This window comes from Pongo abelii, chromosome 2, assembly GCF_028885655.2.
Source record: "Pongo abelii isolate AG06213 chromosome 2, NHGRI_mPonAbe1-v2.0_pri, whole genome shotgun sequence".
Lineage (NCBI taxonomy): Eukaryota > Metazoa > Chordata > Mammalia > Primates > Hominidae > Pongo > Pongo abelii.
In genome coordinates this window covers 131,152,073-131,176,173 of record NC_085928.1, presented here as the reverse complement: position 1 = coordinate 131,176,173, position 24,101 = coordinate 131,152,073, and the positions used below count along the sequence as shown (strand labels likewise).

Genomic DNA, 24,101 nt, shown 5'->3' with positions numbered 1-24,101 from the left:
AAGTGTACACTTTTTCTTATTGAAAGAGTGTGAAGAGTTTCTATATAGAAACCTATGGATGTAGTATTTTCATCTGTAGAAAGAGGCTTGACAGTCTCTAAGTTTCCTTTCACATCTTTAACTGTCAGTGATTTGTCACTGCCCTGCTTAAAACTCTTCAGTGGCTTCCCATTGCACTTAGAATAAAATCCAAACTTCTTTGTCTTACAAGGCCCTACGTGATCTCTCTGCCTGCCTCACCACATGCAGGCCCTCCTAGGCCTCCTTTTTGACCTTATGATTTGCCATTACATTTGACTGGAACATGTTTGATCCAGTTCTTCATGTGGTCAATACCTTCTCCTTGTTCAGGACTGTTCAGAGTTAGATCCTGAGAGGTACATTTTCTGACCACCTTCTATAAACAGTGCCACACTAGTTGTTTCTGTCACATCAACCTGATGGTTTCTTTCTCACATTACCCTCTAAGATCCAAAGACCTTATGTGTCTTACAGTACCTGGCAGATATGATTGATGAAGCAAATGAATATTCATTTTGCCTGTGTATCCTTAACACTTCTGAAATCTGTTTTGCCCTGTTGGTTTGTAGTACTGAAATATTGTGCAGTGTGTATGTGTTTTCATTCTCATTCTCCCATGTCTAATCATATCTAATTCTCATACCCGGAAGGCAGGGCCTTGCTTTTCTCTGAAGATGCCTGCCATAAAGGCATCCAGTAGACCCAGTAGAAAGTAATATTTTATTATTATTATTATTTATTTTTGAGACGGTGTGTCAGTGCCTGACTGCATGAGAAATGACAAATGGAAGGAGGCTGAGCAGACAAGTTCAAGAAAGCACAAAAAAGTGGTTAAAGAACTTCATCAAGCTGAGACAAGGAGAAATTTCTTAGGAGTCTAGTCAAATAGAGGGTTTTCATTCAAACAAAAAGCCAAGGGGATTAAGAATTGAGACCACAATACTGAATTGGTGAACTCCGAGAATGTAATAAAAGTATACTAATGAAAAATAAGACTTAATGATTAAGCAATAGATAAGGAGTAGGAATAAACTGCAGTTTGTCTTCAGTTTCAGTATTGGGTCAAAATCTGCTCTTAGGTTTAATTTTGATCTTGTCCTTTGGAAGACCAAATAGCTGAATTTGTGATGAATCATTTCCATCGTCTCTGAACTTGGCATGATCAATGATTGTATGATTTGTACTAAAGAACTGACCTTCATGTTTTCTGAAGCTTACTCTCAAATAGTTGTAGGGACAAAATAAACTTGGGGGGGGGGTGTGTGTGTGCATATATATATAGAGAGAGATACATACATATATATATATAGAGAGAGAGAGAGAGATAAAGCAGATTTGGCAAGCTGTAAACAGTTGGTGAGTCTGTTTACTATAGGTTTGAATTTTTTTAATAAGTTGAAAATAAAAAGCAAAGTGAAATAGGAGATATTTCCTCCTGCAGGTGTGCACACACATGTAAATACCTAACATTTGGAGCACTGCTGTTTAACAAACAGAATGGCAGGGAAGGCTTTCTTAAGGAAGTATTATTTAGCTGGTCCATGATGGATGATAGAATTTCAATAGGAAGGAGAGAGAAGATAGCTTTATCAAGCTACAGAATGACAATGTTTTTAAATATGAAAAATACAAGCCCTCCCTCCTCCTTGGACATGGATACCATCTCCTCCTGGCAATTCGGTTAGTATGGGTGTATAACCAGTATATACTCCCTGTAAAAATTAGAGAGACACTTGAAATTTTAATACATTCTCATTAAATAAAAATATATAAAAGTGGTATAAAAATTTAAATGGCAAGGTGCAGTGGCTAACACCTATAACCCCGGCACTTTGAGAGGCTGAGGTGGGAGGATCGCTTGAGGCCAGAAGTTCATGACAAGCCTGGACAACATAGTGAGATCGTATCTCTACAAAAAGAAAAAAAAAAGAAAAAAGAAAAAACTAGCCAGGCGTGGTAGCTCACACCTGTAGTCTCAGCTACTCGGGTGGCTGAGGCAGAGCTTGAGCCCAGGAGTTGGAGATAGCAGTAAGCTATAATCATGCCACTATACTCCAGCCTGGGCAACAGAGGGAGACCCTGTCTCTAAAAAACAAAACAAAAATTAAAAAGAAGCAACCAGATTAGTGTTTCTTAAGAGAACATTTCTTACATCATTCCACTCCAAAAAAGATGTTGAAGTACATGTGCATGCTTTGAAAGCTAACCTGCAGGTGGAAATTCAGAAACAGTTGTATCTTGGATACCAGTTACACTGTTCTATTATTGTATTTCTAGATACATAGTTTAAGAACAACTTTTTTCCCTCAAAAGATTGTGTGAGCAACAAATACAAGCAAAAATACTAGGGGGAGAAAGAATATATATCAGAGCAATAGCATTGTTTGTTATAAAAATATTCAAAGCACCTTCTTAGAGCAGTGCATAAAACTTGAGTTTGTGAGATTACTTCAGTGAAATTGCATTATAACTGTGAACCAAATCTGCAAAACAGATTGTTGAAAGAGATAATGTTTTTACCTTACTCAGTTGGTATTAGAGAAGAAAAGCCTAATAACACTATGGCAACAGACTCTGATACCAGAAGTATCTATAACAAAAAAAATCTTGTTCCTCCACTAGGCTCAGTATAAAGTAAGCAGATGTATATTATAGCAGTCAACAGTGTTTAGAAAATACTATTCCTGCAGTATAATATAAAAGTGAAGACGTAATTCTTAAATATTTTTAATAGTGAAAGTGTAATAGTTAGAAATTTGGATAAAAAAATTTATTCTTGTATCGTCTATTCTTAACCTTTTTAATAAATTTATTTTTATGGCCAATAAAGGATGTTACTTCCAACCAGGCTAAAAGTATTTTACTATGTGACTGTATAAACTAATGATACAGGTTTTTAGTACATACCTGAGAAATGAGTCTTATTAATTTAGAGTTTTACAACATCTAGCTAAAGCCATCCATCTAATTGTGGGACCTCTAGATATGTGTCCTTTAACACCTTAGAACATATCAGTTTCATGATGAACATGACCACCTTACTATGATAATATATTAGTTTTTACTTCAAACAAACTGATTATTTCTGTCCTTTAATACCACTAGATAATTTTGATTAAAATAGGAGGAAATAAATGAAACACTGACCAATACAGGCCTTTGAAGAAAGTACATTCTTCTAATATTGTCAGAACAAAAGTCCATGAATCTTCTTTTAAAGGAAAAAAGCATAGTTAGGGTAGTCTTTTCTACCCAGACATCCCAGCTTTTTAAATTATTTAAACTGTTTATTTGAAGTAGACACAATGTAGTGATATGTGCCATGCTTCTGGAATTTCTATGAGTTTTATTTTCTAATATGAAGAATTAATGAAATATTTAAAATCTCAACTCTGCAATTAATATTTAAGACTTATAATCTCTATCGACCAAAATACTAATCACAAGACTTTTTAAATTGCCCTAAATCAAAATTTGAATGACAAAGCACATTTCCCTTTATAAGTTTTACACATCTCTCCATTGACACCTCCCATCTCAGACTCCCAAAAAGAAGGCACTGTAAACCTAACTGTTGAAACATCAGAAGCTCTCAATCAATTGTCATTTTTAATTATGGTATGTGTGGCCTCCTTTCAAATGTAAATATTCTGTGTTTTTCCAGTTAATTTGTTTATTGAACAAATACATGTCAATATCCTCTTTCCTAGAGGGGATAAAAATCAGTATCAGAGATAATCCCTGTCCTTATATAAATGTGTTCCCTTTGTAAATAAACATTTTTGCTAGCCTGTCTACAAAAAATTTATTTCTGAAATCTTTATTTAGCTGTACATACAACTATCAGTTTTGTAAAATGAAGTTGGCACTATTTATTTTGAAAAGCCACATGTGGTGCAATTGTTTGCTTTTAAAAGGTGGTATTGTTATACCACAGCAGACAATTTTCTACTAGATAGAAAATTTCAAAGATAAATGTTGCAAATTATAGGGAAAGGAAAACAGCGTCCTAGAGTGTTTATTTAAGATAGTACTTCACATTTCTTTTAGGGACAGGAGATTCAGAAAACAGGAATAAAACATTAGAAAATGGGAATTTTTTTTTTCACACAATTCTGAATCATTCTTATTCCCCCTACTCCGCGCTCTTCCTTTTTTCTTTTTCCTTGTTTCTATCAGATACATTTCTACACAGCTTTAAGGAAAATTAACCCATTTTTTTAGGGCAGTAGTCTTACAGAGAATATTGGAAGGGAAAAGATAAACCCAAAAGAACAGGCTTTGGAAGCCTTGGAATGTGAATGAAGCAAGATAACCTAGAAGGTGGAAGTAGAGACTGAAGAAATCATGTCAGAAATCATACAGTGGTAGCAGAGATTAAATATGGACAAGTGGGGAATAGAGAAGAACAGAAGAGGAGAGAGACTGCCTGGGATAAAAGAAAATTAGGCATGGAAATTTAAGTGGGAAACAAACCCAGGTAGTTACGATTAGATAAAAATAAAATTTAAGATATTCCTCATAATACTACATATTCCTTCAGTAAGACTAAAAAGTAATTCTTGAATGCTTGCCACGAAGGCAAAAAGAGGTATGTCTGTGATAGTCCTGGAGTTCTTGAAATGAGCTGTGAGCTAGTTTACGTTTACGGTGAGGAAGGAAACTTAGATCCATCCTTATAAGGATGCCTTGACCTGAAGAGTCAGAAGGCTTACCTTAGGCTCTTCTCATATATTTGCTGCCTTCCTTTTCCCCTCTCTGATCTTCTTCACAGTGGGTTCCAGGAAGTGGTGCAGGCTTGATGGGAACTGGTTTTTAGTAAGTTCTGGTTGCTCTGTGCCTGCACTGCCTTGTCCCTTTTTCCCTCTGTCCCTGCTTCAGATTGTGGATTGTGTTGCCCATGTTTTCTCCATCTCCCCCTCCCTTATTTCTGTTTCACATATATTCGTTTCTTTCGTGGTTTGGTCAGCTGTTAAGACAATATTCAAAGAAAATGGTATTAATCATATAAAAGCCATTTTGTGAATTTAGGAATAAGTTAGTGTCATCTACCATAAGCATTTCTCCCACAAAAGGCTAGTTTGAGAACGCACATCATACAACAAACCTGTTCCAAATCCCTAAAACACCTCTTTCATCATGGCATTCTCCTAAACTGCAGGACAAAAGACCAGCTCCTCAGTTTGTCATTCAACATCCACTCCTTCACTCCTTCCCTAAGACTCCAGTCTTATTTTCTAACCATTATTAAGTAAACCAATGTCAGGTTGGTTGCAAGGGGAGTCATATATCAAGCAAGAATTAGCACATTCTCAAATAGAAATAACTAGCTTGGAAAATTAAATGCGCTTCTACTTTACCAAGGTGTTTTTTTTTTTTCTTTTTTGCTATTTTATTCCTTTATAACAAATGGTTATACATTATCATTATTTCTATTTTACAGTCTAATTCAAATCATCACATAGTATTAGTCATGCCTGTTATAAAACCAACTGAAACATTCAAATATTTAATAAAGTACCCTTTTTTATTTTTCAAGTATGCTTCCTGATTAGCTGTTACTTTCAGTGTACAATATTATGAGTATGAGGTTAGTTAACAACATCTATTCTGCATAAATGTTTAAAGAATATTCACTAGAATATTCTGTATGCTGAGATTTAAGTTATTCAAAGATTATACATGTTAAGTGAGAGTTTTCAAGTCATGTTGAAACATTTGTTTACTTTTTTAACTGACTTGGGTTTTTTTGCCTTTAGTAATCTCACAATAATAATAGTGAATATATATATATGTGAGGGTTTTTTTTGTTTTGTTTTTGAGACAGGGTCTCACTCTATTGCCCATACTGGAGTGCAGTGGCACAATCATGGCTCACTGCAGCCTCAACCTCATGGGCTCAAGTGATCTTCCCTCCTCAACTTTCTGACTAGCTAGGGCTACAGACACACGCCACCATGCCCAGCTAATTTTTTTTTAATTATTTTGTAGAGATGGAGTTTTACCATGTTGCCCATGCAGGTCTCTTAATTCCCAGGCTGAGCCTGAGCCACCACACCCAGCCATGAATATCATTAAACATTTCTTCTCGTCGCTATTCACTTTACAGGCATAATCATTTTGTCAGAACTTGATCTGAGAAACCTGTTGAATCCCTGTGTCATTAGCTCTGCTGTCTAAAGTCAAACTGTTGAGATCTGGAATTTACATAATTTTCTTTATTATTTTTTTCTGTCATTTTCTTTAATTAAAAAGAAAACTTTGGGGGTGTAGGGTTTTCATTTGTCTTTGATTATTTTGTATTTTCCTTATAAGCTTTTTGCCTAGTATTGGAATTGACTTTACTGTGAGGATTTGAATTCCTCTCAACCTGTGTCTATTTCTTAATAATAATAGTACCCACCTTACAGGATGAGTGTGAAGATTATGTAATAAATGCAAGTCACCTAGGACAGTGTGTGGCACATAAACATGGCATTATTGGTAGCTATTTTAATTATTACTATTATTTTTGGTTACAACTTACTGTTTATACATGTGGTATTTTTTAACTTTATGGTAAGAACATAGGGAAAAAATATCATTACCCTCAAGTATGCATACAAAGTTTGGAAATTTTTATAGTATTTGTGAATACTCTGCTACTTTCAAAGAATGTCTCTTTTGTGTGTTACACACATAGCATTCAACCAAAAGAGTGGGCATTTGGCCAACCCTATAATAGCTATAAATTTACTTATCATTAACAGAATCAGTCATTGTTTTACTATATTTTTATTGGTTTTAGAGACACAGAGTCTGTGTCATTCAGGCTAGAGTATATGGTGTAATCATAGTTCACTACAGCCTCATATTCCTGGGCACAAGCTGCCCTCCTACCTCAGCCTCCCAAATAGCTAGTAATACAGGAACACACAACCATGCCTGGATAGTTTTTTATTTCTTTGTAGGGACAGGGTCTTGCTGTGTTGCCCAGGCTGGTCTCAGATTTCTGGCCTCAAGTGATCCCCACTCCTCAGCCTCCCAAAGTGTTGAGATTACAGGTGTTAGCCACCAAGCCCAGCCCATGTTTTATTTTATATCATGTTTAAATATAGTTTACTTCTACACTTTTGTAGGCTGTATGAAAAGCTAAATCATCATTTCTAGCTAATTTGACAAATACTTTGTATTGTGTTATATATGAACTGGATTATTGATCTCTTAAATAACTGACCCTTCATATATCTATAAACAAAAAATGTATTGCTCCTTTCCTGAAGGATGAAGTAATCCTGTACATTATTTTCATTTTACATTTATCAAATCTGTAAATATGCTACGTCTTACAGAATTGCCTTGGGGAGTGTGAGACCTATAAAAAATGTAAATAAAAGAAAGGAAAAGGAGGACATTCTCCTTCTGTTTGTGTTTATGTCACTATCTTTAGTTAAACAGCAAGTGTTATATGGTCGGTCATTTATTACATGCTTTACATGGACTCCATTAACTATCTCAGCTGTTGTGCTTCCTAATTGTTATTATGTATGAGACACTTTTGCAGTTCTAAAGCCAGAAATGAATCATCTTGTCTAAGAGATGTTGGTCGTTTGGACATCTGTTAAATTATCTTCTGTGGACAGTACTAATTGATAAATAAGTGCTGTTGGCTCAACATAGCCCCACATAATGGTTGTTAAGTTTGTTATTCAAGAGCAATTGTTCTAGTACCTGATTGTGGGAGACTGATGCCTCTAGAACAAGCTCATCCAATCCGGGCCCAGGATGGCTTTGAATGCGGCCAACACAAATTCGTAAACCTCCTTAAAACATGATGAGGTTTTTGTTTGTTTGTTTGTTTGTTTGTTTGTTTTAGCTCATGAGCTATCATTAGTATATCTTATATGTAGTTCAAGACGATTCTTCTTCTTCCAGTGTGGCCCAGGAAAGCCAAAAGATTGGACACCTCTGCTCTAGAAGGAAGATTAAACCAAGAAAGCTTTGGGTTCTGGTTTTGATGGATCCCCGTGTACCCCCCACCCCCCAGCATTGATTAAGCACGTACTGTGTATGTGCTTAATGAATTAAAGCAGTGGGAATGTTTAAATGATTATCTGTGTACCTATTTAAGTTTAGATACCAGGTTATCTTTATTTCCACCACAGTTGTTTGGTGGAACAGCCGTTTTTAAATCCGTATGTGATTATATTATTGGATAACTTGTCCTAAGGCATAAAAACTCATTTGTAGAAAACTCATATAACCAGCTAATTTTTTTTTTTTTTTTTTTTTTTGAGACAGAGTCTCACTCTGTCACCCAGGCTGGAGTGCAGTGGCGCGATCTCAGCTCACTGCAAGCTCCGCCTCCCGGGTTCGCACCATTCTCCTGCCTCGACCTCCGGAGTAGCGGGGACTACAGGCGCCTGCCACCACGCCCGGCTAATTTTTTGCATTTTTAGTAGAGACGGGGTTTCACCGTGTTAGCCAGAATGGTCTCGATATCCTGACCTCAGGTGATCTGCCCGCCTCGGCCTTCCAAAGTGCTGAGATTACAGGCGTGAGCCACCGCGCCCGGCCGTAACCAGCTTATTTTTAAAATTCCTTGTTCTAAATTTCTGTTATGCTTTTTTAAGTGATTTTTTAAAGACTTGTTAAAATCTAAGCCTTCAAATAGTGAGTTTGTACTCTTAGAGTTTTGTTTAATTTCTGAACCCCTCCACTTTTTTTTAACCCATTGAGGAAGGAAACCTCTATATGCATGCCAAACAAGCATTGATTGAGCTGGTTTCAGGCAACTATGTCTTTACCAGATAGTACCTCCTTCAAAAGAAAGTAATTGAGATGTCATCTATAGGAGACTTCTATGAAGATTTGAATCTAAATCAGCTCTTCTTTTCCTAAGGGATTATTTTATTGCCTTATGTTTTGGCATATATGGTACAGTCTAGTCTCAAACTAGTGTTACCCGCGGCCCATGAAGATGCAAATGCAAAACATTCCACAATCCAAAGCACATGGGACTTCTATAGAAATAAAAAAAAAAATGCCCGCTGAGAATGAACTCACACTCAAAGATTTCTGTCTGTACCATGATACAATTACCATTAAGGAGAATCTGCTGGAATACCATTTCTGAAACTTAAAAAAACAGAACAGTCAAGAGACAAGATAATTGCATAAAGGTAAAAAAATGAAATATGAAATATAATGAAAGAAGTCACTAATTTTAAAAAAACACAAATTTGGAAAAGAACCAGTGAACTTTATTCATTATAGGTATGTTCCAGAAACATTCTATATAAACTGAATTTTTATAAATTGCAAAAGAAGGAATCTGTTTGTCCCTCATCAAGTCATACCAAGCATCCTGCCTTGTAGGAGTTGAGAGTAATTTGCTGTATTGTAGGAAAGAGCATTGAGAATTGAATAAGATGCTCCCAGTCTTCTAAGAGATTTGCTACTCATGACAGGGAAAATTTTCTAGTTGCATGTTTTTCTACATTTATACATAAAAGGAAACTGAGAAAGACTTTTTTCAATTTAAATGTCTGTGGCATAAAGGTCTTTTGTTTTAAATCATTTGAATTGTACTTGAAAGCTAAAAGATAATAGTCTTATCATGTAGCACGCTCTAGCATGTAGTTAATATTCACAGCTTGGATAGGTGTCATCTTTATGCATTATGGTTTTCAGGTGATGTTTAATTTCAGTTCCTTCACTGCCAGTTATTGAAGGGCCAAATAATATTCCTATGGGGTGGGGGGCTGGGGGAAGGTGGTGTTCTGTTTTGCTAATGTGTATTTCTTAGATATACATATTTTCCAGGATTTATTCCCTCACTGTAATGAGTTTTTCCATTTTTACTGTGTCACTAATAAAAAATTAATTTTAGGGTGTATGTTAGTTATTGGTGCAGTGCTCTTAAATTGGTTTTAAGAAAAGAGCACTTGAACTCTCAAAGAGGGGATTTTTTTTTTTATGTGTACTAACAACCTGTTTAAATAAACTGTAGTTTCATCGTGAGCCTAATGATGTTAACCATACCATTTTAGAGCTTTGTTACATGATTTACTGATTCATGGCATGGGGGCTTCAGATATTTGTGGGGTTAGGGGGGTTCTCCATGGAAAAATATTTTTAAAAAGAATGTTCTCACTGATTGCATATTTTCTCAGTAAAAGCAAGGCACCATTTATCTCCTTATCAAAATTTTTTGAAAAATTGAAAAACATTATCATTGAAAAATTATTTTAAATTATCATTTTGAATGTTAATTCAAATGTTAATATCAGAATTAGTTTTTCATCTTGGAGGTGTTTACTTTTAAACATCTTTCTAAATTATGTTTAGAATCAGTTTGTCAGAAATACTGTATTAAAAATTTTTTTATATTTATGCCTTTCATGATCTCTCTCCTCTTAGAAAATCACTTTTTATTTATATATGGAGTCTTGCCTATACCTTAAAGTGATGCATTCTCAGTTAATCTTATAACTAGCAACTAGGGGATGTAAGAGAGTGGAAGAAGAACTGATACTCATTGGATTCCTGCTGAGTGCCAGGCAGGCTATTAGAACCATTTGTGTACTTCAGTCTTCACAGCTACTATGGGTATAGCTGTTATTTTCCTCATTTTACAGATGAAGAAACTGAACCTCAAAGATGTTAAGTAATTCATCCAAAATGAGAATTCCAGCCCAAGTCCAGCTAACTCCCAAGCCCATATATTCTTTCCACAATACAACTCGTGGATCATGGAACTAGAATAAGCCTTAGAAATAATCTAAGCCTCTTGTTTTGTTAGGAAATAGAGGTTCAGAGTAGCAAAGTTACTTATCCAAGAATGCTACTGCGTTCTTTTATGCTTTAGTCAACATAAAGAATGTTAGCTCTTTCTAGAATTATTTTTAAGGAGAGATGATTCTATGAAGTACAGAAATAGCACAGCTTCATTTTTAAGTACCTTTTAAGAGAAAGTAGTGAGACAGGTGGGAGATACAGATACACACAGACACACACACACACACACACACACACACACGCTATATTAGTTTCCTGTTGCTACTGTTACAAACTTAGTGGCTTGAAACAGTATGAATTTATTATCTTATAGTCTTATAGTTCCGTGGGTCAGAAGACTCAAATCAGTGTATTAGCATGGCTCAGTTCATTCTTGAGGCTTTAAGGGAAAAATCCATTTCCTTGCCTTTTTCAGCTTCTAGAGACCAACTACATTCCTTGGCTCATGGCTCTTTCCTCACATCACTCATCACATCCCCTACTACTGACCCTGATCCTCGTGCCTCTCTCTTAAAGTACCCTTGAAATTATATTGGGCCCACCTAAATAATCCAGGATAATCACCCCCATCTCAAGATTCCTCGCCTAATCACAAGGCTGTTTTTATCATGTGAGGTAACATTCACAGGTTCCAGGAATTAGGATGTGGACATCTTTGGGGCAAGAGGGCATTATTCCATCTACTGCACATGTGTACCCACACATGCAGGTGTTGGGTGTGTGTTTATCACACATAAATTAAAACCTTTCTTATCCAGGGTCATCTGGGAATTAGCCATTCTAAATAAATGTTTTCTATATCACTATATCCAAGTCGTATTTTTAAAATTTCCTTTGTATGGAAAATGTTCCAAAAGGTGCTGTCCTCCCTGCCTTTGAAAACTGTTATTCTCAATATAATTTTACCTATCATTGAGAAAAGGTGGCTATCATTGTAAACATCAGTTATTGAGCTATGCTTCAAATACAGCTATAAATGCTAATGTAGGCGTAACTAGTTTGATACACAGAACTCAGCGGGTATTAACCCCTGCAGTGGAAGTGCAGTTTGCTTTATGGTCATTTTTTATCATTTTCTTGTTTGTCAGGAACATGACATGAAGGATGTATAGCTGCCCAGCCCCCTGATCAAAATAATGTGATGGGCTTTCTGGAAAATTGAGTCAGAGATCGGAGTAGTCTTGTAGGTTAAGGGTGGGAAGACTTGCTTTCTTAGCCTCTAAACTTCTCCTGGCAGTTGCAAATTCTTTGCTATTTGTCACTATTCAAAACATTATTTCCTATTTCTGATTCACTAATATCTAAGGACTGCAGACAATTCCTTATCAGTTTGCAAGTATTCTTTCTCATTTTCCCTAGTTTGTTGATAAGGTCTAGAAGAGAATGCTGGCTGCTTCAAGAGCTTTTATTAGCGAGTTTTTACCTTGATTGTAGAACATGTTTGCTGATGTGACCAGACCACTCATTTCTTAGGTTCTCTTTAGCATTTAAATAGGAAGTAGCAGCAATACAAATGTTTATATTGGTGTGCCCGGCACATATTGAATGCTTACTAAATTTATTATTTCTATTATTAGTTTAGCCTATATGAAGCCCCTTGTGAAATAATATCGTAACCTGTAGAAAAATTTAGTAAAGGAACATGGGACAGAAAAATGTTAAAGAGATCTTCTCCTTCCTCAGGATATTCTCTAGTCTTCCAGCTTTTACTCTTAAGTTATGGTTCTAAAACGCTCTTTTACCTAAAAAACAATAAGAGGTTATAACCCCTCAGAGACCACGAGCCTGTGGTGTGTTAGCATTTGTTCAACAAACAGTGAGCTCTTTCTGTATGCCAGGAAGTGCTTTGGACATCAGTTGAAAGACAATACTTTCATGAGTAATTCATGGTTTCATGAGGAGGTCCTACTGCAAGTATAGTATTGAAGTAGGAATATGATGGCGGGACCCCCGAAGAGGAGATTGCTTACATTTCAATAGATAAACACATAACACTTCTTAAAACTTAGGGATCAAGATTTTGTTTCCTGCTTCAAAAGGTGGTAGTTGTGGGAGTCTCTGACATTAGAACATGTTGGAACAGTCAGTGTGTCTGTTTAATTCAGTGTGGTTTAATTCATGAACACCTGTCAGAATAGAAGTTGACAAACATCATCAAAGTAGATCCTTTTATTATCATTATAAAATATTCAAGTTTAAAACTCTGTCCAGAAATGCACAGGATTCTTTGCAAACTCAAACTTTATTATTTTTCATCCAGTTATACTTTGGTTTTAACGAAATGTCTCCATTTAAATCACCATAAAGTCAACAAAATTTATTAAAATTTTTAATAAAAAATGAGCAAAAGATGTGACAGACTGTAGAGGATATCCAGATAACACATAAACAAATGAAAAAGTGCTCAACATTATTAGCATTTAAGGAAATGCAAATTAAAACCACACTGAGGTATCATTACACCCAATCAAAATGGCTATAATGAAACATAGTGATAACACCAAATGCTAGCAAGGATGCAGAGAAACTAGATCACATTGCTAGTGAGAATATAAAATGGTACAACCACTCTGGGAAGGAGTATGGCAGTTTATTATAAAACTAAATATGAGCTTAACATATGACCCAGCAATTACACTCTTGGGCATTTATCTGAGAGATATAAAAACTTATGTTCACACAAAACACATACACAGATGTTCATAGCAGCTTTATTTGTAATAGCTTGAAACTGGAAACAACCCTGCGATATTGTGATTTCTAATAAGAAATATATACTATTTGGTCCTGATTTTTGGCACAAAGCTACTAAAAGCCTTGCAATCTCAGAAATGTTAAGTGTCTTCTGTATGCTAATGAGGTGACTGGTGGCTGGGGTCTCCTGGAAGGCCGCAGGGTGGAAGCTGGTTGCCATCATGTCACAGTCATGTGATTAGAGGGTTGGAACTTTCAGCCCCTTTCCCCTATAACCCTCAGGGAGAGGAAAGGGTCGGAAAGTTGAGTTGATCACCAATGACCAATGATTTAAATCAATCATGCCTACATAATGAAGCCTCCATAAAACCCCTAAAAGCAAGGTTCAGAGAGGTTCTGGGTTGCTGAACTCATGGAGGTTGTTGTACCCCAAGAGGGCATGGCAACTCTGTACCACCCCCGCCACCCCACCTCACCCCTTATGGCTCATACCTTACCTTATGCTTATCTTCTTAACTGTTCAGCTGTATCCTTTGTAATATATTTTATAATAAACCAGTAAAGGTAAGTAAAACGCATTTATGGATTGTGTGAACTGCTTTAGCAAATGATTGAACCTGAGGACGGGGTTGCGGGAACCCCCAATTTATAACAGTCAGAACTTGGATTGGCATCTGAAGTGAGAAGCAGTCTTGTGGGACTGAGACCTAAACCTCTAGGTTCTGACTCTAAATCCAGGTGGATAGTATCAGAATTGAACTGTGGGACACCCAGCTAGCATCAGAAAATTAGTTGTCAGGAGAAACTCCTCACCCCACATTTGGTCACAGAAGTCTTCTGTGTTGAGACAGTAGGAAAAACATTTTGATTCTTCCAATCTCATAGAAACCCAGATGCCCTTCAGTGGGTAAATGGGTAAACAAATTGGTACATCTATTACTGTTTGGTTCTTAGTCTTATTTGGAGAAAGAATTCTGCCAAGCTACTGATTTAGCCAGAGAAAGAGAGTTCATTGAAGGAAAATACAGAGCAGGGAGCTTATCTAGAGAGAGTACACTCTGAAAAGATGAGGCAGGGCGAGCTGCTGAAAGAGAGTGAGCCAGCAGCACCCCGAGAGTGGTGGGTTTTTATGATTTCAGATTTTTTCTTGGAGTTCCTGCCTCTTTCTTAAGTCTCCGCCTTTTTACTTTGTTTAGTTTTCTGCATCTGCCTTAAGTCCCTGCCTTTTCCCTCACCTAGTTCCTGCCCCAAGGTTGTGGGACCCTCCCTTACTATTGGTGTGCACGTGTGAACCCGATATTGGACACAAATTGCTTCTGTGTATCTCTTAGGAATTTTTTCCTTTGCCCTCTTCCCTTTAGCATGCATCTAGCTACATTGTGGCGGGTTAACTGGCAGAGTGAGCAATCACTGGGGTCTTAAGGGGGATTACTTTTTGCCTAGGTATTTCCCCTCCTGTCTGTTCATATCTAGCACGCCTGTTTAGGGTGATCCCAGGGACGTGAGATTTTCCAGACTCCTTTTCTAAGGGCGTCTCTTCTCCTCCTCATGTCTGGTTATCTGCCTATTGTACCACATCTATGCCATGGAATACTACTCATCAATAAGAAGGGAACAAATTATTGACACGTGCAACAGCTTGGATGGATCTTAAGGGAATTATGCAGAGTGAAAAGAACCAATTTCAAATGGTTACATACTATACGATTCCATTTATATAGCATTCTTGAAATGACAAAGTTGTGGAGATGAGGACAGAGTTGTAGTTGCCAGGAATTGAAGTAAATGGAGGAGGCAGCTATGGCTATCGCAGGGTGCCATGAAGAATGTTTGTGATAGAGTTGTTTGTGTGTTGACTGGTAGTATTCACACAAATCTGTACATGTGATAAAATTGCATAGAACTAAATATACTTAATATGCATGAGTGCACATAAAAATGAAATCTGGAAAAGGTCAGTGGACTGTATTAATGTCAGTTTCCTGCAGTATACAGTAGTTATACAAGATGTTTTCATTGGGGAAAATTGAGTGAAAAATACATGGGATCTCTTTATTTCTTACAACTGTACATGAATCTACAATTATCCCAGAATTATAAATTTTTAACAAAAGAACAGAGGCATTGATGCTGAGAGATAGACCATAGGCTTTTGGATCAGCACAATTGTGTTCAAATTCTGGCTTCTACTTACCACTTGTGGGAACTTGAGCCAGTTCTTTAACCTCCCTTTGCCTTAGTTTCATCATTTTTCAAGTGGTTGCAATAATATTATTTTCCCTATTGAGTTGTTTTGGGAGTTAATTATCAATATTGTGTAAGCCACTCATCAGTTAAATTGGGATCATAAAAATATTTTATCTTTTCATTTAGCACTTAAAGGGATAGGCACTCTGCCTTCTCCACAGAAATTTTAATATCACGAGATAGTCTCTGTTTCATTAACTTAGGCTAGTGTCTTTATTTCTTCTTTCATGGAGTTTACTCTGTTGTTCTCTTACTACCTTCCTGAGTTGGACACTTAACTCATTAAATATCTTTATTCCTTCCTAATGTATGTGTTTGAAAGTGTAGATTTCTCTTTTACAGCTGTTTTGGCTGAGTCACAAAATTTTGATATTGGCAACCCAATATTTTCATTGTCATTCAGCAATAATAGTGACTGATTTTTTTCTTTGATCCAAGAATTATTTGAAAATGAGTTTTTCAGTTTCCAAACATATGATAGGGGGATCTTTTATATGTAGATTCTGACTTTACATTATGGTCTTAATAATGTCAGTTGTCTGAAATATGTAAAGCTTCTTTTGTGGCTTATTATGTGATCAGTTTTTATAAATGTCTCTTAAATGTTCCTTAATCATTAACTGTAGGATTTTATCTTCATTCACTCCCTTGATTTTGTTTGTCCAATTGTTCATATCTCCAATATCCTTACTAATCTTTAGTCTGGTTGACCTATCAGTTACTGTGGTGAAAATGTCCCTCTTTGATTATAGCTATGTCATTTTCTCCTTATAATTTTGCACATTTTTACTTTGTATGCTTTTGGCTATATTGTTAGATACAGCACATTCAGAATTGTTAACGGTTTTCTTGATGAGTTGTTTATTTTATCAGTAACGTTCTTTGTTTCTAACAATGCTTTTTGCCTTAAACATATTTTGATCTGATAATATAGTCATTTAAGCTCTTTTTGTTAGCTACTGTTTACACAGTATATGTGTCTAGGATTTAGAATTCTCAGGAAAAACATTTCTCTTCTCAGTCTAGAGCCCACACTTTCTTTGGTAAATTTCTTTGCTATCTCTGTCATAAGGCGTATCTTTTCAAGTCCATGCATTTACTGAAAGACTAGCCATTCGAGTTTCCTAATTTATATAAGGGCGCTCAATTCTAAACTCCTGCAACATACAGGCCTAAGATTTCATCTTCTTTTTCCATGAGGGCATCAAAACCCAAACCTCCACTTTATTAAGACTGAATACCATCTTTTACTCCCTTTCCTCTTCCCAAAACCCCACCCATGGCAGGTGCAGTCTCAGCTTGTTGCGCTTACTATAATTTTTGGTTTTTAATTCTGGGCTGTGGGAATTCCCGTTACAGATTCTGCTATGCATTTTAAAGAATGTTGGTTATATTTTCTTCAACATTTGTAGGCATTTAAGATGTGTGTGTAGGTGTCATGGATTATCTTGTCTGGCATGATGCTAGAAGGGCAATTCTCATTAGAAGTACTAATTTAACCTGAGGACGGTGTCTCTTGTTCGACAACCATGTAAGTCTCTAGATTTGCCCTTTCTGAGACTTCACATCATGTAAATTACATAAATCTAGTGTTTGACTGGATGCTGGATGCCCTGATGGAGTGGCAGCACCTGCAGAGATCTGCATGTGTGTTTTTCTTGGTTCAGAGCTATTTTGAACATAGGGTACCAAAAGATTGTCTTTAGAACCCTGAGATTTTTGTATATTTCAACTTAAAATTTAAGAACATTTATGAACATAATATTAATAAATAATATTCACATCTTATTGCCACTTACATAACACTTTTATTAAACAGAGTTTTAGTAGTTATAAAACTGATTTGCACTTAATTTTTTTCAGTTCAAGTGTTTTAAAAATGTTATGGTCATGTTTCACAATTATATGTAAGCAGCATACAGTGGTGATCTAGCTATCACAGGGCAAAGGTAGGATGCACTAATATTACATTTTAAAAATAAAATTTAAAAAGGAAAAGGTTTCTAAATTACAACTAATTGTAACTAGTAATATAACTAAAATAGTAAATTGTAACTACTATAATTATACTAATATAGTTCTATGAACTAGGCATGTTATTTATATAAATGCCTTAGTTTATGTTTTAAAACTGTGTTATAGGCCGGGCATGTTGGCTTACACCTGTAATCCTAGCACTTTGGGAGGCCAAGGCAGGCGGATGACTTGAGGTCAGGAGTTCAAGACCAGCCTGGCCAACATGGCAAAACCCTGTCTCTACTAAAAATACAAAAATTAGCTGGGTGTGGTGGCGGTCACCTGTAATCTCAGCTACTTGGGAGGCTGAGGCAGGACAATCGCTTGAACCCGGGAGGTGGAGGTTGCAGTGAGCAAAGATCAAGCCACTGCACTCCAGCCTGGGCAACTGAGCGAAACTCTATCTCAAAAACAAAAAAAAAAAACTGTTATAGAATAATATTTATTTTCTTTGTATTAGTACTCTCATGCTTTTTGGTGTTTGAATATTATAATTGTACAAAATCCTTAAAATAACTGGAATCTAACAAAAGTTTTCTTTGAAATTTTTTAGAAGTCAGAGTCAATTTCTCCTCATGAACATTCCTGTAATTATATCAAAAGTAAATTCAGTCCCTAAAACATTTGTTAAATAACAGGACTCTTTATAAGAAGCAGAATGTCATGGTTTTGCTGTTGATGTTTATTTCTCTGTGCCCAAAATGACAAATTCTAAAATGATAATCTCTGTTGATTAATCTCATGTGCCCAAGAAAAAAATCAAGTGTGTGTTAACCAATAACCTAGACTATTTTGTCTGATGAAATAGGCAATTTTATTAGACAAAAAATGCCCGTAGATACTGTTAATAAACATATTTTGTCTAACAAAATATAACTTTACATTTTCTTGTAGGTTACCTTCCGAACAAGAATCTATCACTGTAATATTAACAGCCAAGGTGTGATCTGTCTGGACATCTTAAAGGACAACTGGAGTCCGGCTTTAACTATTTCTAAAGTTCTCCTCTCCATCTGCTCACTTCTTACAGATTGCAACCCTGGTAAGAGACTTTAAATCTAGTATGAATTGGAGCTTGTCAAGATTTAAATGTCAGACCCTTAGTAACTTATTTACTGCTACTGCTACCACTACCACCACTGCTTCTACTACTGTTATTGTTAAATTTTCATAGTATGTAACTATTTTCTTTTTAAATTGGGTCTTCTCATTAGTGTTTTTAAGACCTATCATTTGCCAAAAAGGAAAAAGTATAGTGTGGTAAAAAAAATAATGAAAAATCATTTTAGATGGGAAAGTACATTTAAAGAATGAATTAAGTTATCCTGCCAAATAATAATAAAAATTCAAGTTGAATAGCTTAATCTTTAATTAGGTGCCTACTAGAAGATGTTAATTTGAGGAATGTGGGCTATTAAAATCTGATAACAACCAGGCAGCACCATGCAGACGTGACCTTTTTGGCATCCTAATAACTGTGCATCCTGACAAGCTATTATAACAGTCCTGAATGGTCTGTTCTAGGAAATACCCCAAAAGTAAACAAGGAAATACACCTCCCAAGAAAACGAAAAAGTCTATAGCCAGGCCTTTATGGCTTGCTGGTGTGCTTACCACTGAAAATTCTTAATTCCTGGGCCATTTCTTACAAATTGGGTTTATTTTAGAAAATACAAAAATCCAAAGATAGCTATAGGGTTTTCATTGATGTTCTCAGTGGGAGAATTATTTTATGAGTAATTAATAGCTTAAATATTGCATGAGATTTCCTCTTCTACAGTCAAGAGTAAACTCTATTCACTAGATACATGAAATTTTACACAAATGGAAATGACAAGTATCATTGGGGTTGCTTAGGATCCTGGCTGTTTTATAAAACATCAAGAAATAACAGTCTTTCTACTTTTGTATTTCTTTATTTTTCAGCAATAAAATCTTTTTTAAAGTAGCAAGTTAGTATTTTTTTTTTTTTTGAAACGGAGTCTCACTGTGTCACCCAGACTGGAGTGTAGTGGCACGATCTCGGCTCCCGCAACCTCCGCCTCCTGGATTCAAGCGATTCTCCTGTCTCAGCCCCCCAGGTAGTTGGGATTACAGCCATGTGCCGCCAAGCCCAGCTTATTTTTGTCCTTTTAGTAGAGACGGGGTTTCACTGTGTTGGCCAGGCAGGTCTCGAACTCCTGACCTTGTGATCCGCCCGCCTTGGCACCCCAAACTGCTGGGATTACAGGCATGAGCCACTGTACCCAGCCTGCCCAAAAAATAAAATTGTGCAGGATCATTGTAAAATATTTTTTGAATTAATTCATACTTTACTACAGATAGTAAAGTCCAATAATGTTACACTAATTTAAAGTTAATTTTGTTCTTTCAGTCCTGTTGTTCCCATTTTATAACCATTTGTCTGTGACTGTGTATAACCTTGTATAACTTCATTTGGAGGTAATGTTGCAAGAAGGCTTTTTTTTTTTTTTTTGAGGTGATTTCGAAGCCTGGCGTGCTTTGCCTCCAAGTCAGCTGAAATGGAATCTGTTTCCCTGAATAAGCCTGTATATGACAGCCTGTTCTCTCTACAGATATTCCTGCTTAAAGGAATAGATTCATTCCACCAAAGCCTTCTCTCAGCAATCAAAAAGACTTCTGTTCAGTGAACTAGTTTTTTTTTTTTTTGCTGCATTTTAGAAAATTACAAATGCATTCTGCAAAAACTTAAAAATCACTCCTAACTAAAGCAGAATCACATAAGAAATAGATTTTGAAATAATGCTATTGATAGTAAGAACAAGCCTAAAAATAATGTTCCATAAAACCAGAGACAGCCTGCCTCATATGAGACTAGAAGAGAATTTGTAAAATACATGCTAACATTTAGTTTATCACACTTTAACACATAAAAAAAAAATTTCCTAATTGGCACCTCGTTTTTATGAATGTTGACACTTCTAGAATCTTAAATAGAGTTGTTTATTTTAAAGTAGTCAAATGTCCATTCTTTTGCTTAATGGACTTATTTCACACTGTTATCTGGTACACTTTCAATCTCTGTAGGTTTTTTTACCTACAGAGGTAGGAAAGATTAGGTTAGATTGAAGTTTATCTTAAATCTATCTTCAGATTATCACAAAAACAAGTTTGATAGAATAGGAATAAATAAGATTTTCCTACACTGAATCTGTAGAGCTATTTTAACCCGGAAATGCTGTCACCTCAAAAGTAGGCCTTATATAATGATACAAATTTAACTCACTTAAAAAATACTTTCTCATTCTTATCCGTACATAAACTTATTTTTTAAATCTTTTTCTTACTGTTTTTGTAATTTGCACTTGTCTCTTTAAAGAATTTTTGGTGCATTCCAACACAAATGTTCTTTAGGGTATGACTACCCATCCTTATCAGCATGATATTTGTAGACAGCAGATGTAGATTTGAAACCCAGTTTAATTGTTTATTAGTCATATCACATTGGATGGGTCACTTAACTTTCCACAGGCTTAGTTTTTGATATAAAATTGGGATTAGTACCAGCCCTGCCTAAATCACTGGATTCCTCTGAAGTTAAAATGAGATGGTATATGTGAAGGCCATTTATAAATGGTAATATGTTGTTGATATTGTTTCCCAGAGTATTTGGGACACCAAATGGGCCCACAATAGATGACCGATAAACATCTACTCAGTTGAATTTAATTGGGGAGATAGTATCGAATAGTATCTAACACCATCACCTCAACGTTGACACTTGGATTTTACAATCTGAAAAAAGCCGAACCTTGACTTAGTAGGATTATTGCTCAGGTGGCAAATGTCCAAACGTTATCAGCCAGTTGATGGGTGCACCAGCAATAATCATTCTGTTTTCAATGCAATTGTCTAGGTAGATCTAACTGCTGGTCTTATTAGGCCACCACTTCATGATGGTGTTTATTGAGCCTGATAGAGCATTCTCTTGTTTTTGTTTTTGTTTTTGTTTTTTGAGATGGAGTCTCTTTCTGTCGCCCAGGGTGGAGTGCAGTGGCACAATCTCAGCTCACTGCAACCTCTCCTCCCGGGTTCAAGCGATTCTCCTGCCTCAGCCTCCCGAGTAGCTGGGTCTACAGGCCCCGCCACCATGCCTGGCTAATTTTTTGTATTTTTAGTAGAGACAAGGTTTCACTGTGTTAGCCAGGATGGTCTCAATCTCCTGACCTCATGATCCGCCCGCCTCGGCCTCCCAAAGTGCTGGGATGACAGGCGTGAGCCACCCGACTGGCCAAGCATTCTTATTTGTTACACGTTACCTGGCTTTTTCTGAGTCTAGTCTTGCTCACTAAACATTATTTAATTTGTGAATTGCCAAAGTTGAGAATACCATTGGGGAATCAAATTTCTGTTTTTTCTTATTTGTAAGTACTTTCTTCTCGAGTCATTATTTAACACATAAAATTTAAGTTCTATTTGGTTTCATCTTTTGAAGTTTATTTTTGCTATTTTGTGGGCTTTTTAAAAACTCTTAGATGTTTAGTAATATTCTTTATATGAAATCTGTTTAACAATTATTTAAAATGTGCTTATATTATGGCCTTCAGACCTATTTAAAAAATGGGTATTTTACCTCATACAAAATTAATCATTCTCAGAACACTGACAATTAGGAGATCAACAGTTTTCCTTTACCTGATGCTTAGTTTACAGAGTTATGGCTATAAATATTTCTAACCTTTTTTTCCTTCTTGAAAAGTGTGTAAGTCTGTATATCATCTAGCATTATTTTATTAATCTCATTTCTATTTGTCTGCTCTACCACTATTACCCTCTAAAGTGTTTTTGACCTTGTTTTGTTCTAAACTCAGTTATGATATTGTATCATTTAAAAATTTCCCCCAAATATGTATGACTCTTATGAAACAGTCAGAAAGTTGACAATGAAACATTTGATATTGAGAAATTATTGCCAGAAATTTTTGAGTGCGATAATGGGATTGTACCTGTCCTTACCTTTTAGACATCTATACTGGACTATTTGCAAATAAAATTCTTTGATATATGGAATTTTGTTCAAAATAATCCAGACAGATTGTAGATGGGAAGGAGTATGGAAGATATTGAGATTGACCGTTATAACTGTTGAATCTGAGTGATGAGTATACACATGGGTGCTCATTATACTCTTCTATGTTTGGATATGTTTGAAATTCTTCATAACTTTTTTTAGTTGCTAAAAATCAGACATACTAACAGTGTGACATAAGTCCTTGTTTAATGTCATCAGTAGGTTCTTAGAAACTGCAACTTTAAGTGAAATGAGGTAATGTATAATGAAACCAATTTTACCATAGGCTAATTGATCTAAACAAGGGTTAAGTTCTTGTGGCATACAGTACTTCATTTTGCTTGAAGTTGCAGTTTCCAAGAACCTATCAGCCACATTAAGTGAGGACTTAAGGTAATCTGTAAATGGTACGTGATTTGGCTCTCTTTTACTCTTGGAGGTAATCATCTGGGCTCTGACCCTGGCTTGTGTATTTCATTCCCCTGTCATCTGCCTTCAGACCATAAGCTGCCTTGTGGTGCAGCCTGGACCAGCAGGGGCTTGCATTCGTAAGCAACCATGAAGTCTTTGTCTGTCTCTCTTCAAACAGGCAGAACTATACAGGTCAGGTCAAATGAAAATGCTCTAAGCATACCCACAAACATCAACACTCAGGATGGATGAGCTGCTCCCTCTCCCTGCATCACCTTTAAAATAAAAATCAAGTATCGGTTACTCCAGGCTTAGATGTGTGCAGATCTGTATTAGAACAACAAATAGAGCTAAGAATGGCCGCTAATTAACCCTCAGCCTTGTATAGTGATTAAGCTGAGGGTGAGCACAGCTGCAGCTTCATTGGTAAAAGCTTTATTCTTCTCAAATGGACTGAGCAAAAGAAAAGAGGAATTTGCTCCCAGTGGCTCTTTTATAGTGATCTATAAAAGCTTGGGAGAATGTTTCCTTCTTCATTCTCCAACATCACAATTTTTTGTTTCAGATCACTTAAGGCCCATTTTTTAAGCAACGAATACAATTCTTATTCATAAATTGTCTCTGATACCTTACCTTTGATTGTTATTAATTGCTTGTCTTTGGACTAGTTATGATTAGGTAGTAAATTGTGTTAGTAAATATTAAAATTTTACAATTGATAGTGACTGCTGGTGGGTGGGAACCATTAAGTCAGATTAATTATTTCAGCACATTTATATTTGTGTAGATTATTTATACCAAGTTTGGGAGCCGCTAGACTGATGAAAGGTACATATAACACCTCAGTAGGATTCTAGTGCTTACACAATAGTGTGAACCTTGCTTCTGCATGTCTTATTCT

The 24,101-nt window shown here is 36.0% G+C and overlaps 1 protein-coding gene across 2 annotated transcripts in view; it reads left to right on the top strand.

Moving 5' to 3' along the window:
- Positions 1 to 24,101, top strand: part of UBE2E2 (ubiquitin conjugating enzyme E2 E2) — a 389,997-nt gene that overhangs the window by 308,407 nt on the left and 57,489 nt on the right. For both annotated transcript variants that reach the window (XM_002814006.5, XM_054552511.2), the window contains exon 5: positions 18,652 to 18,799. In XM_002814006.5, the coding sequence (XP_002814052.1) occupies positions 18,652 to 18,799 (148 nt within the window). The remainder of the gene's footprint in view (positions 1 to 18,651; positions 18,800 to 24,101) is intronic.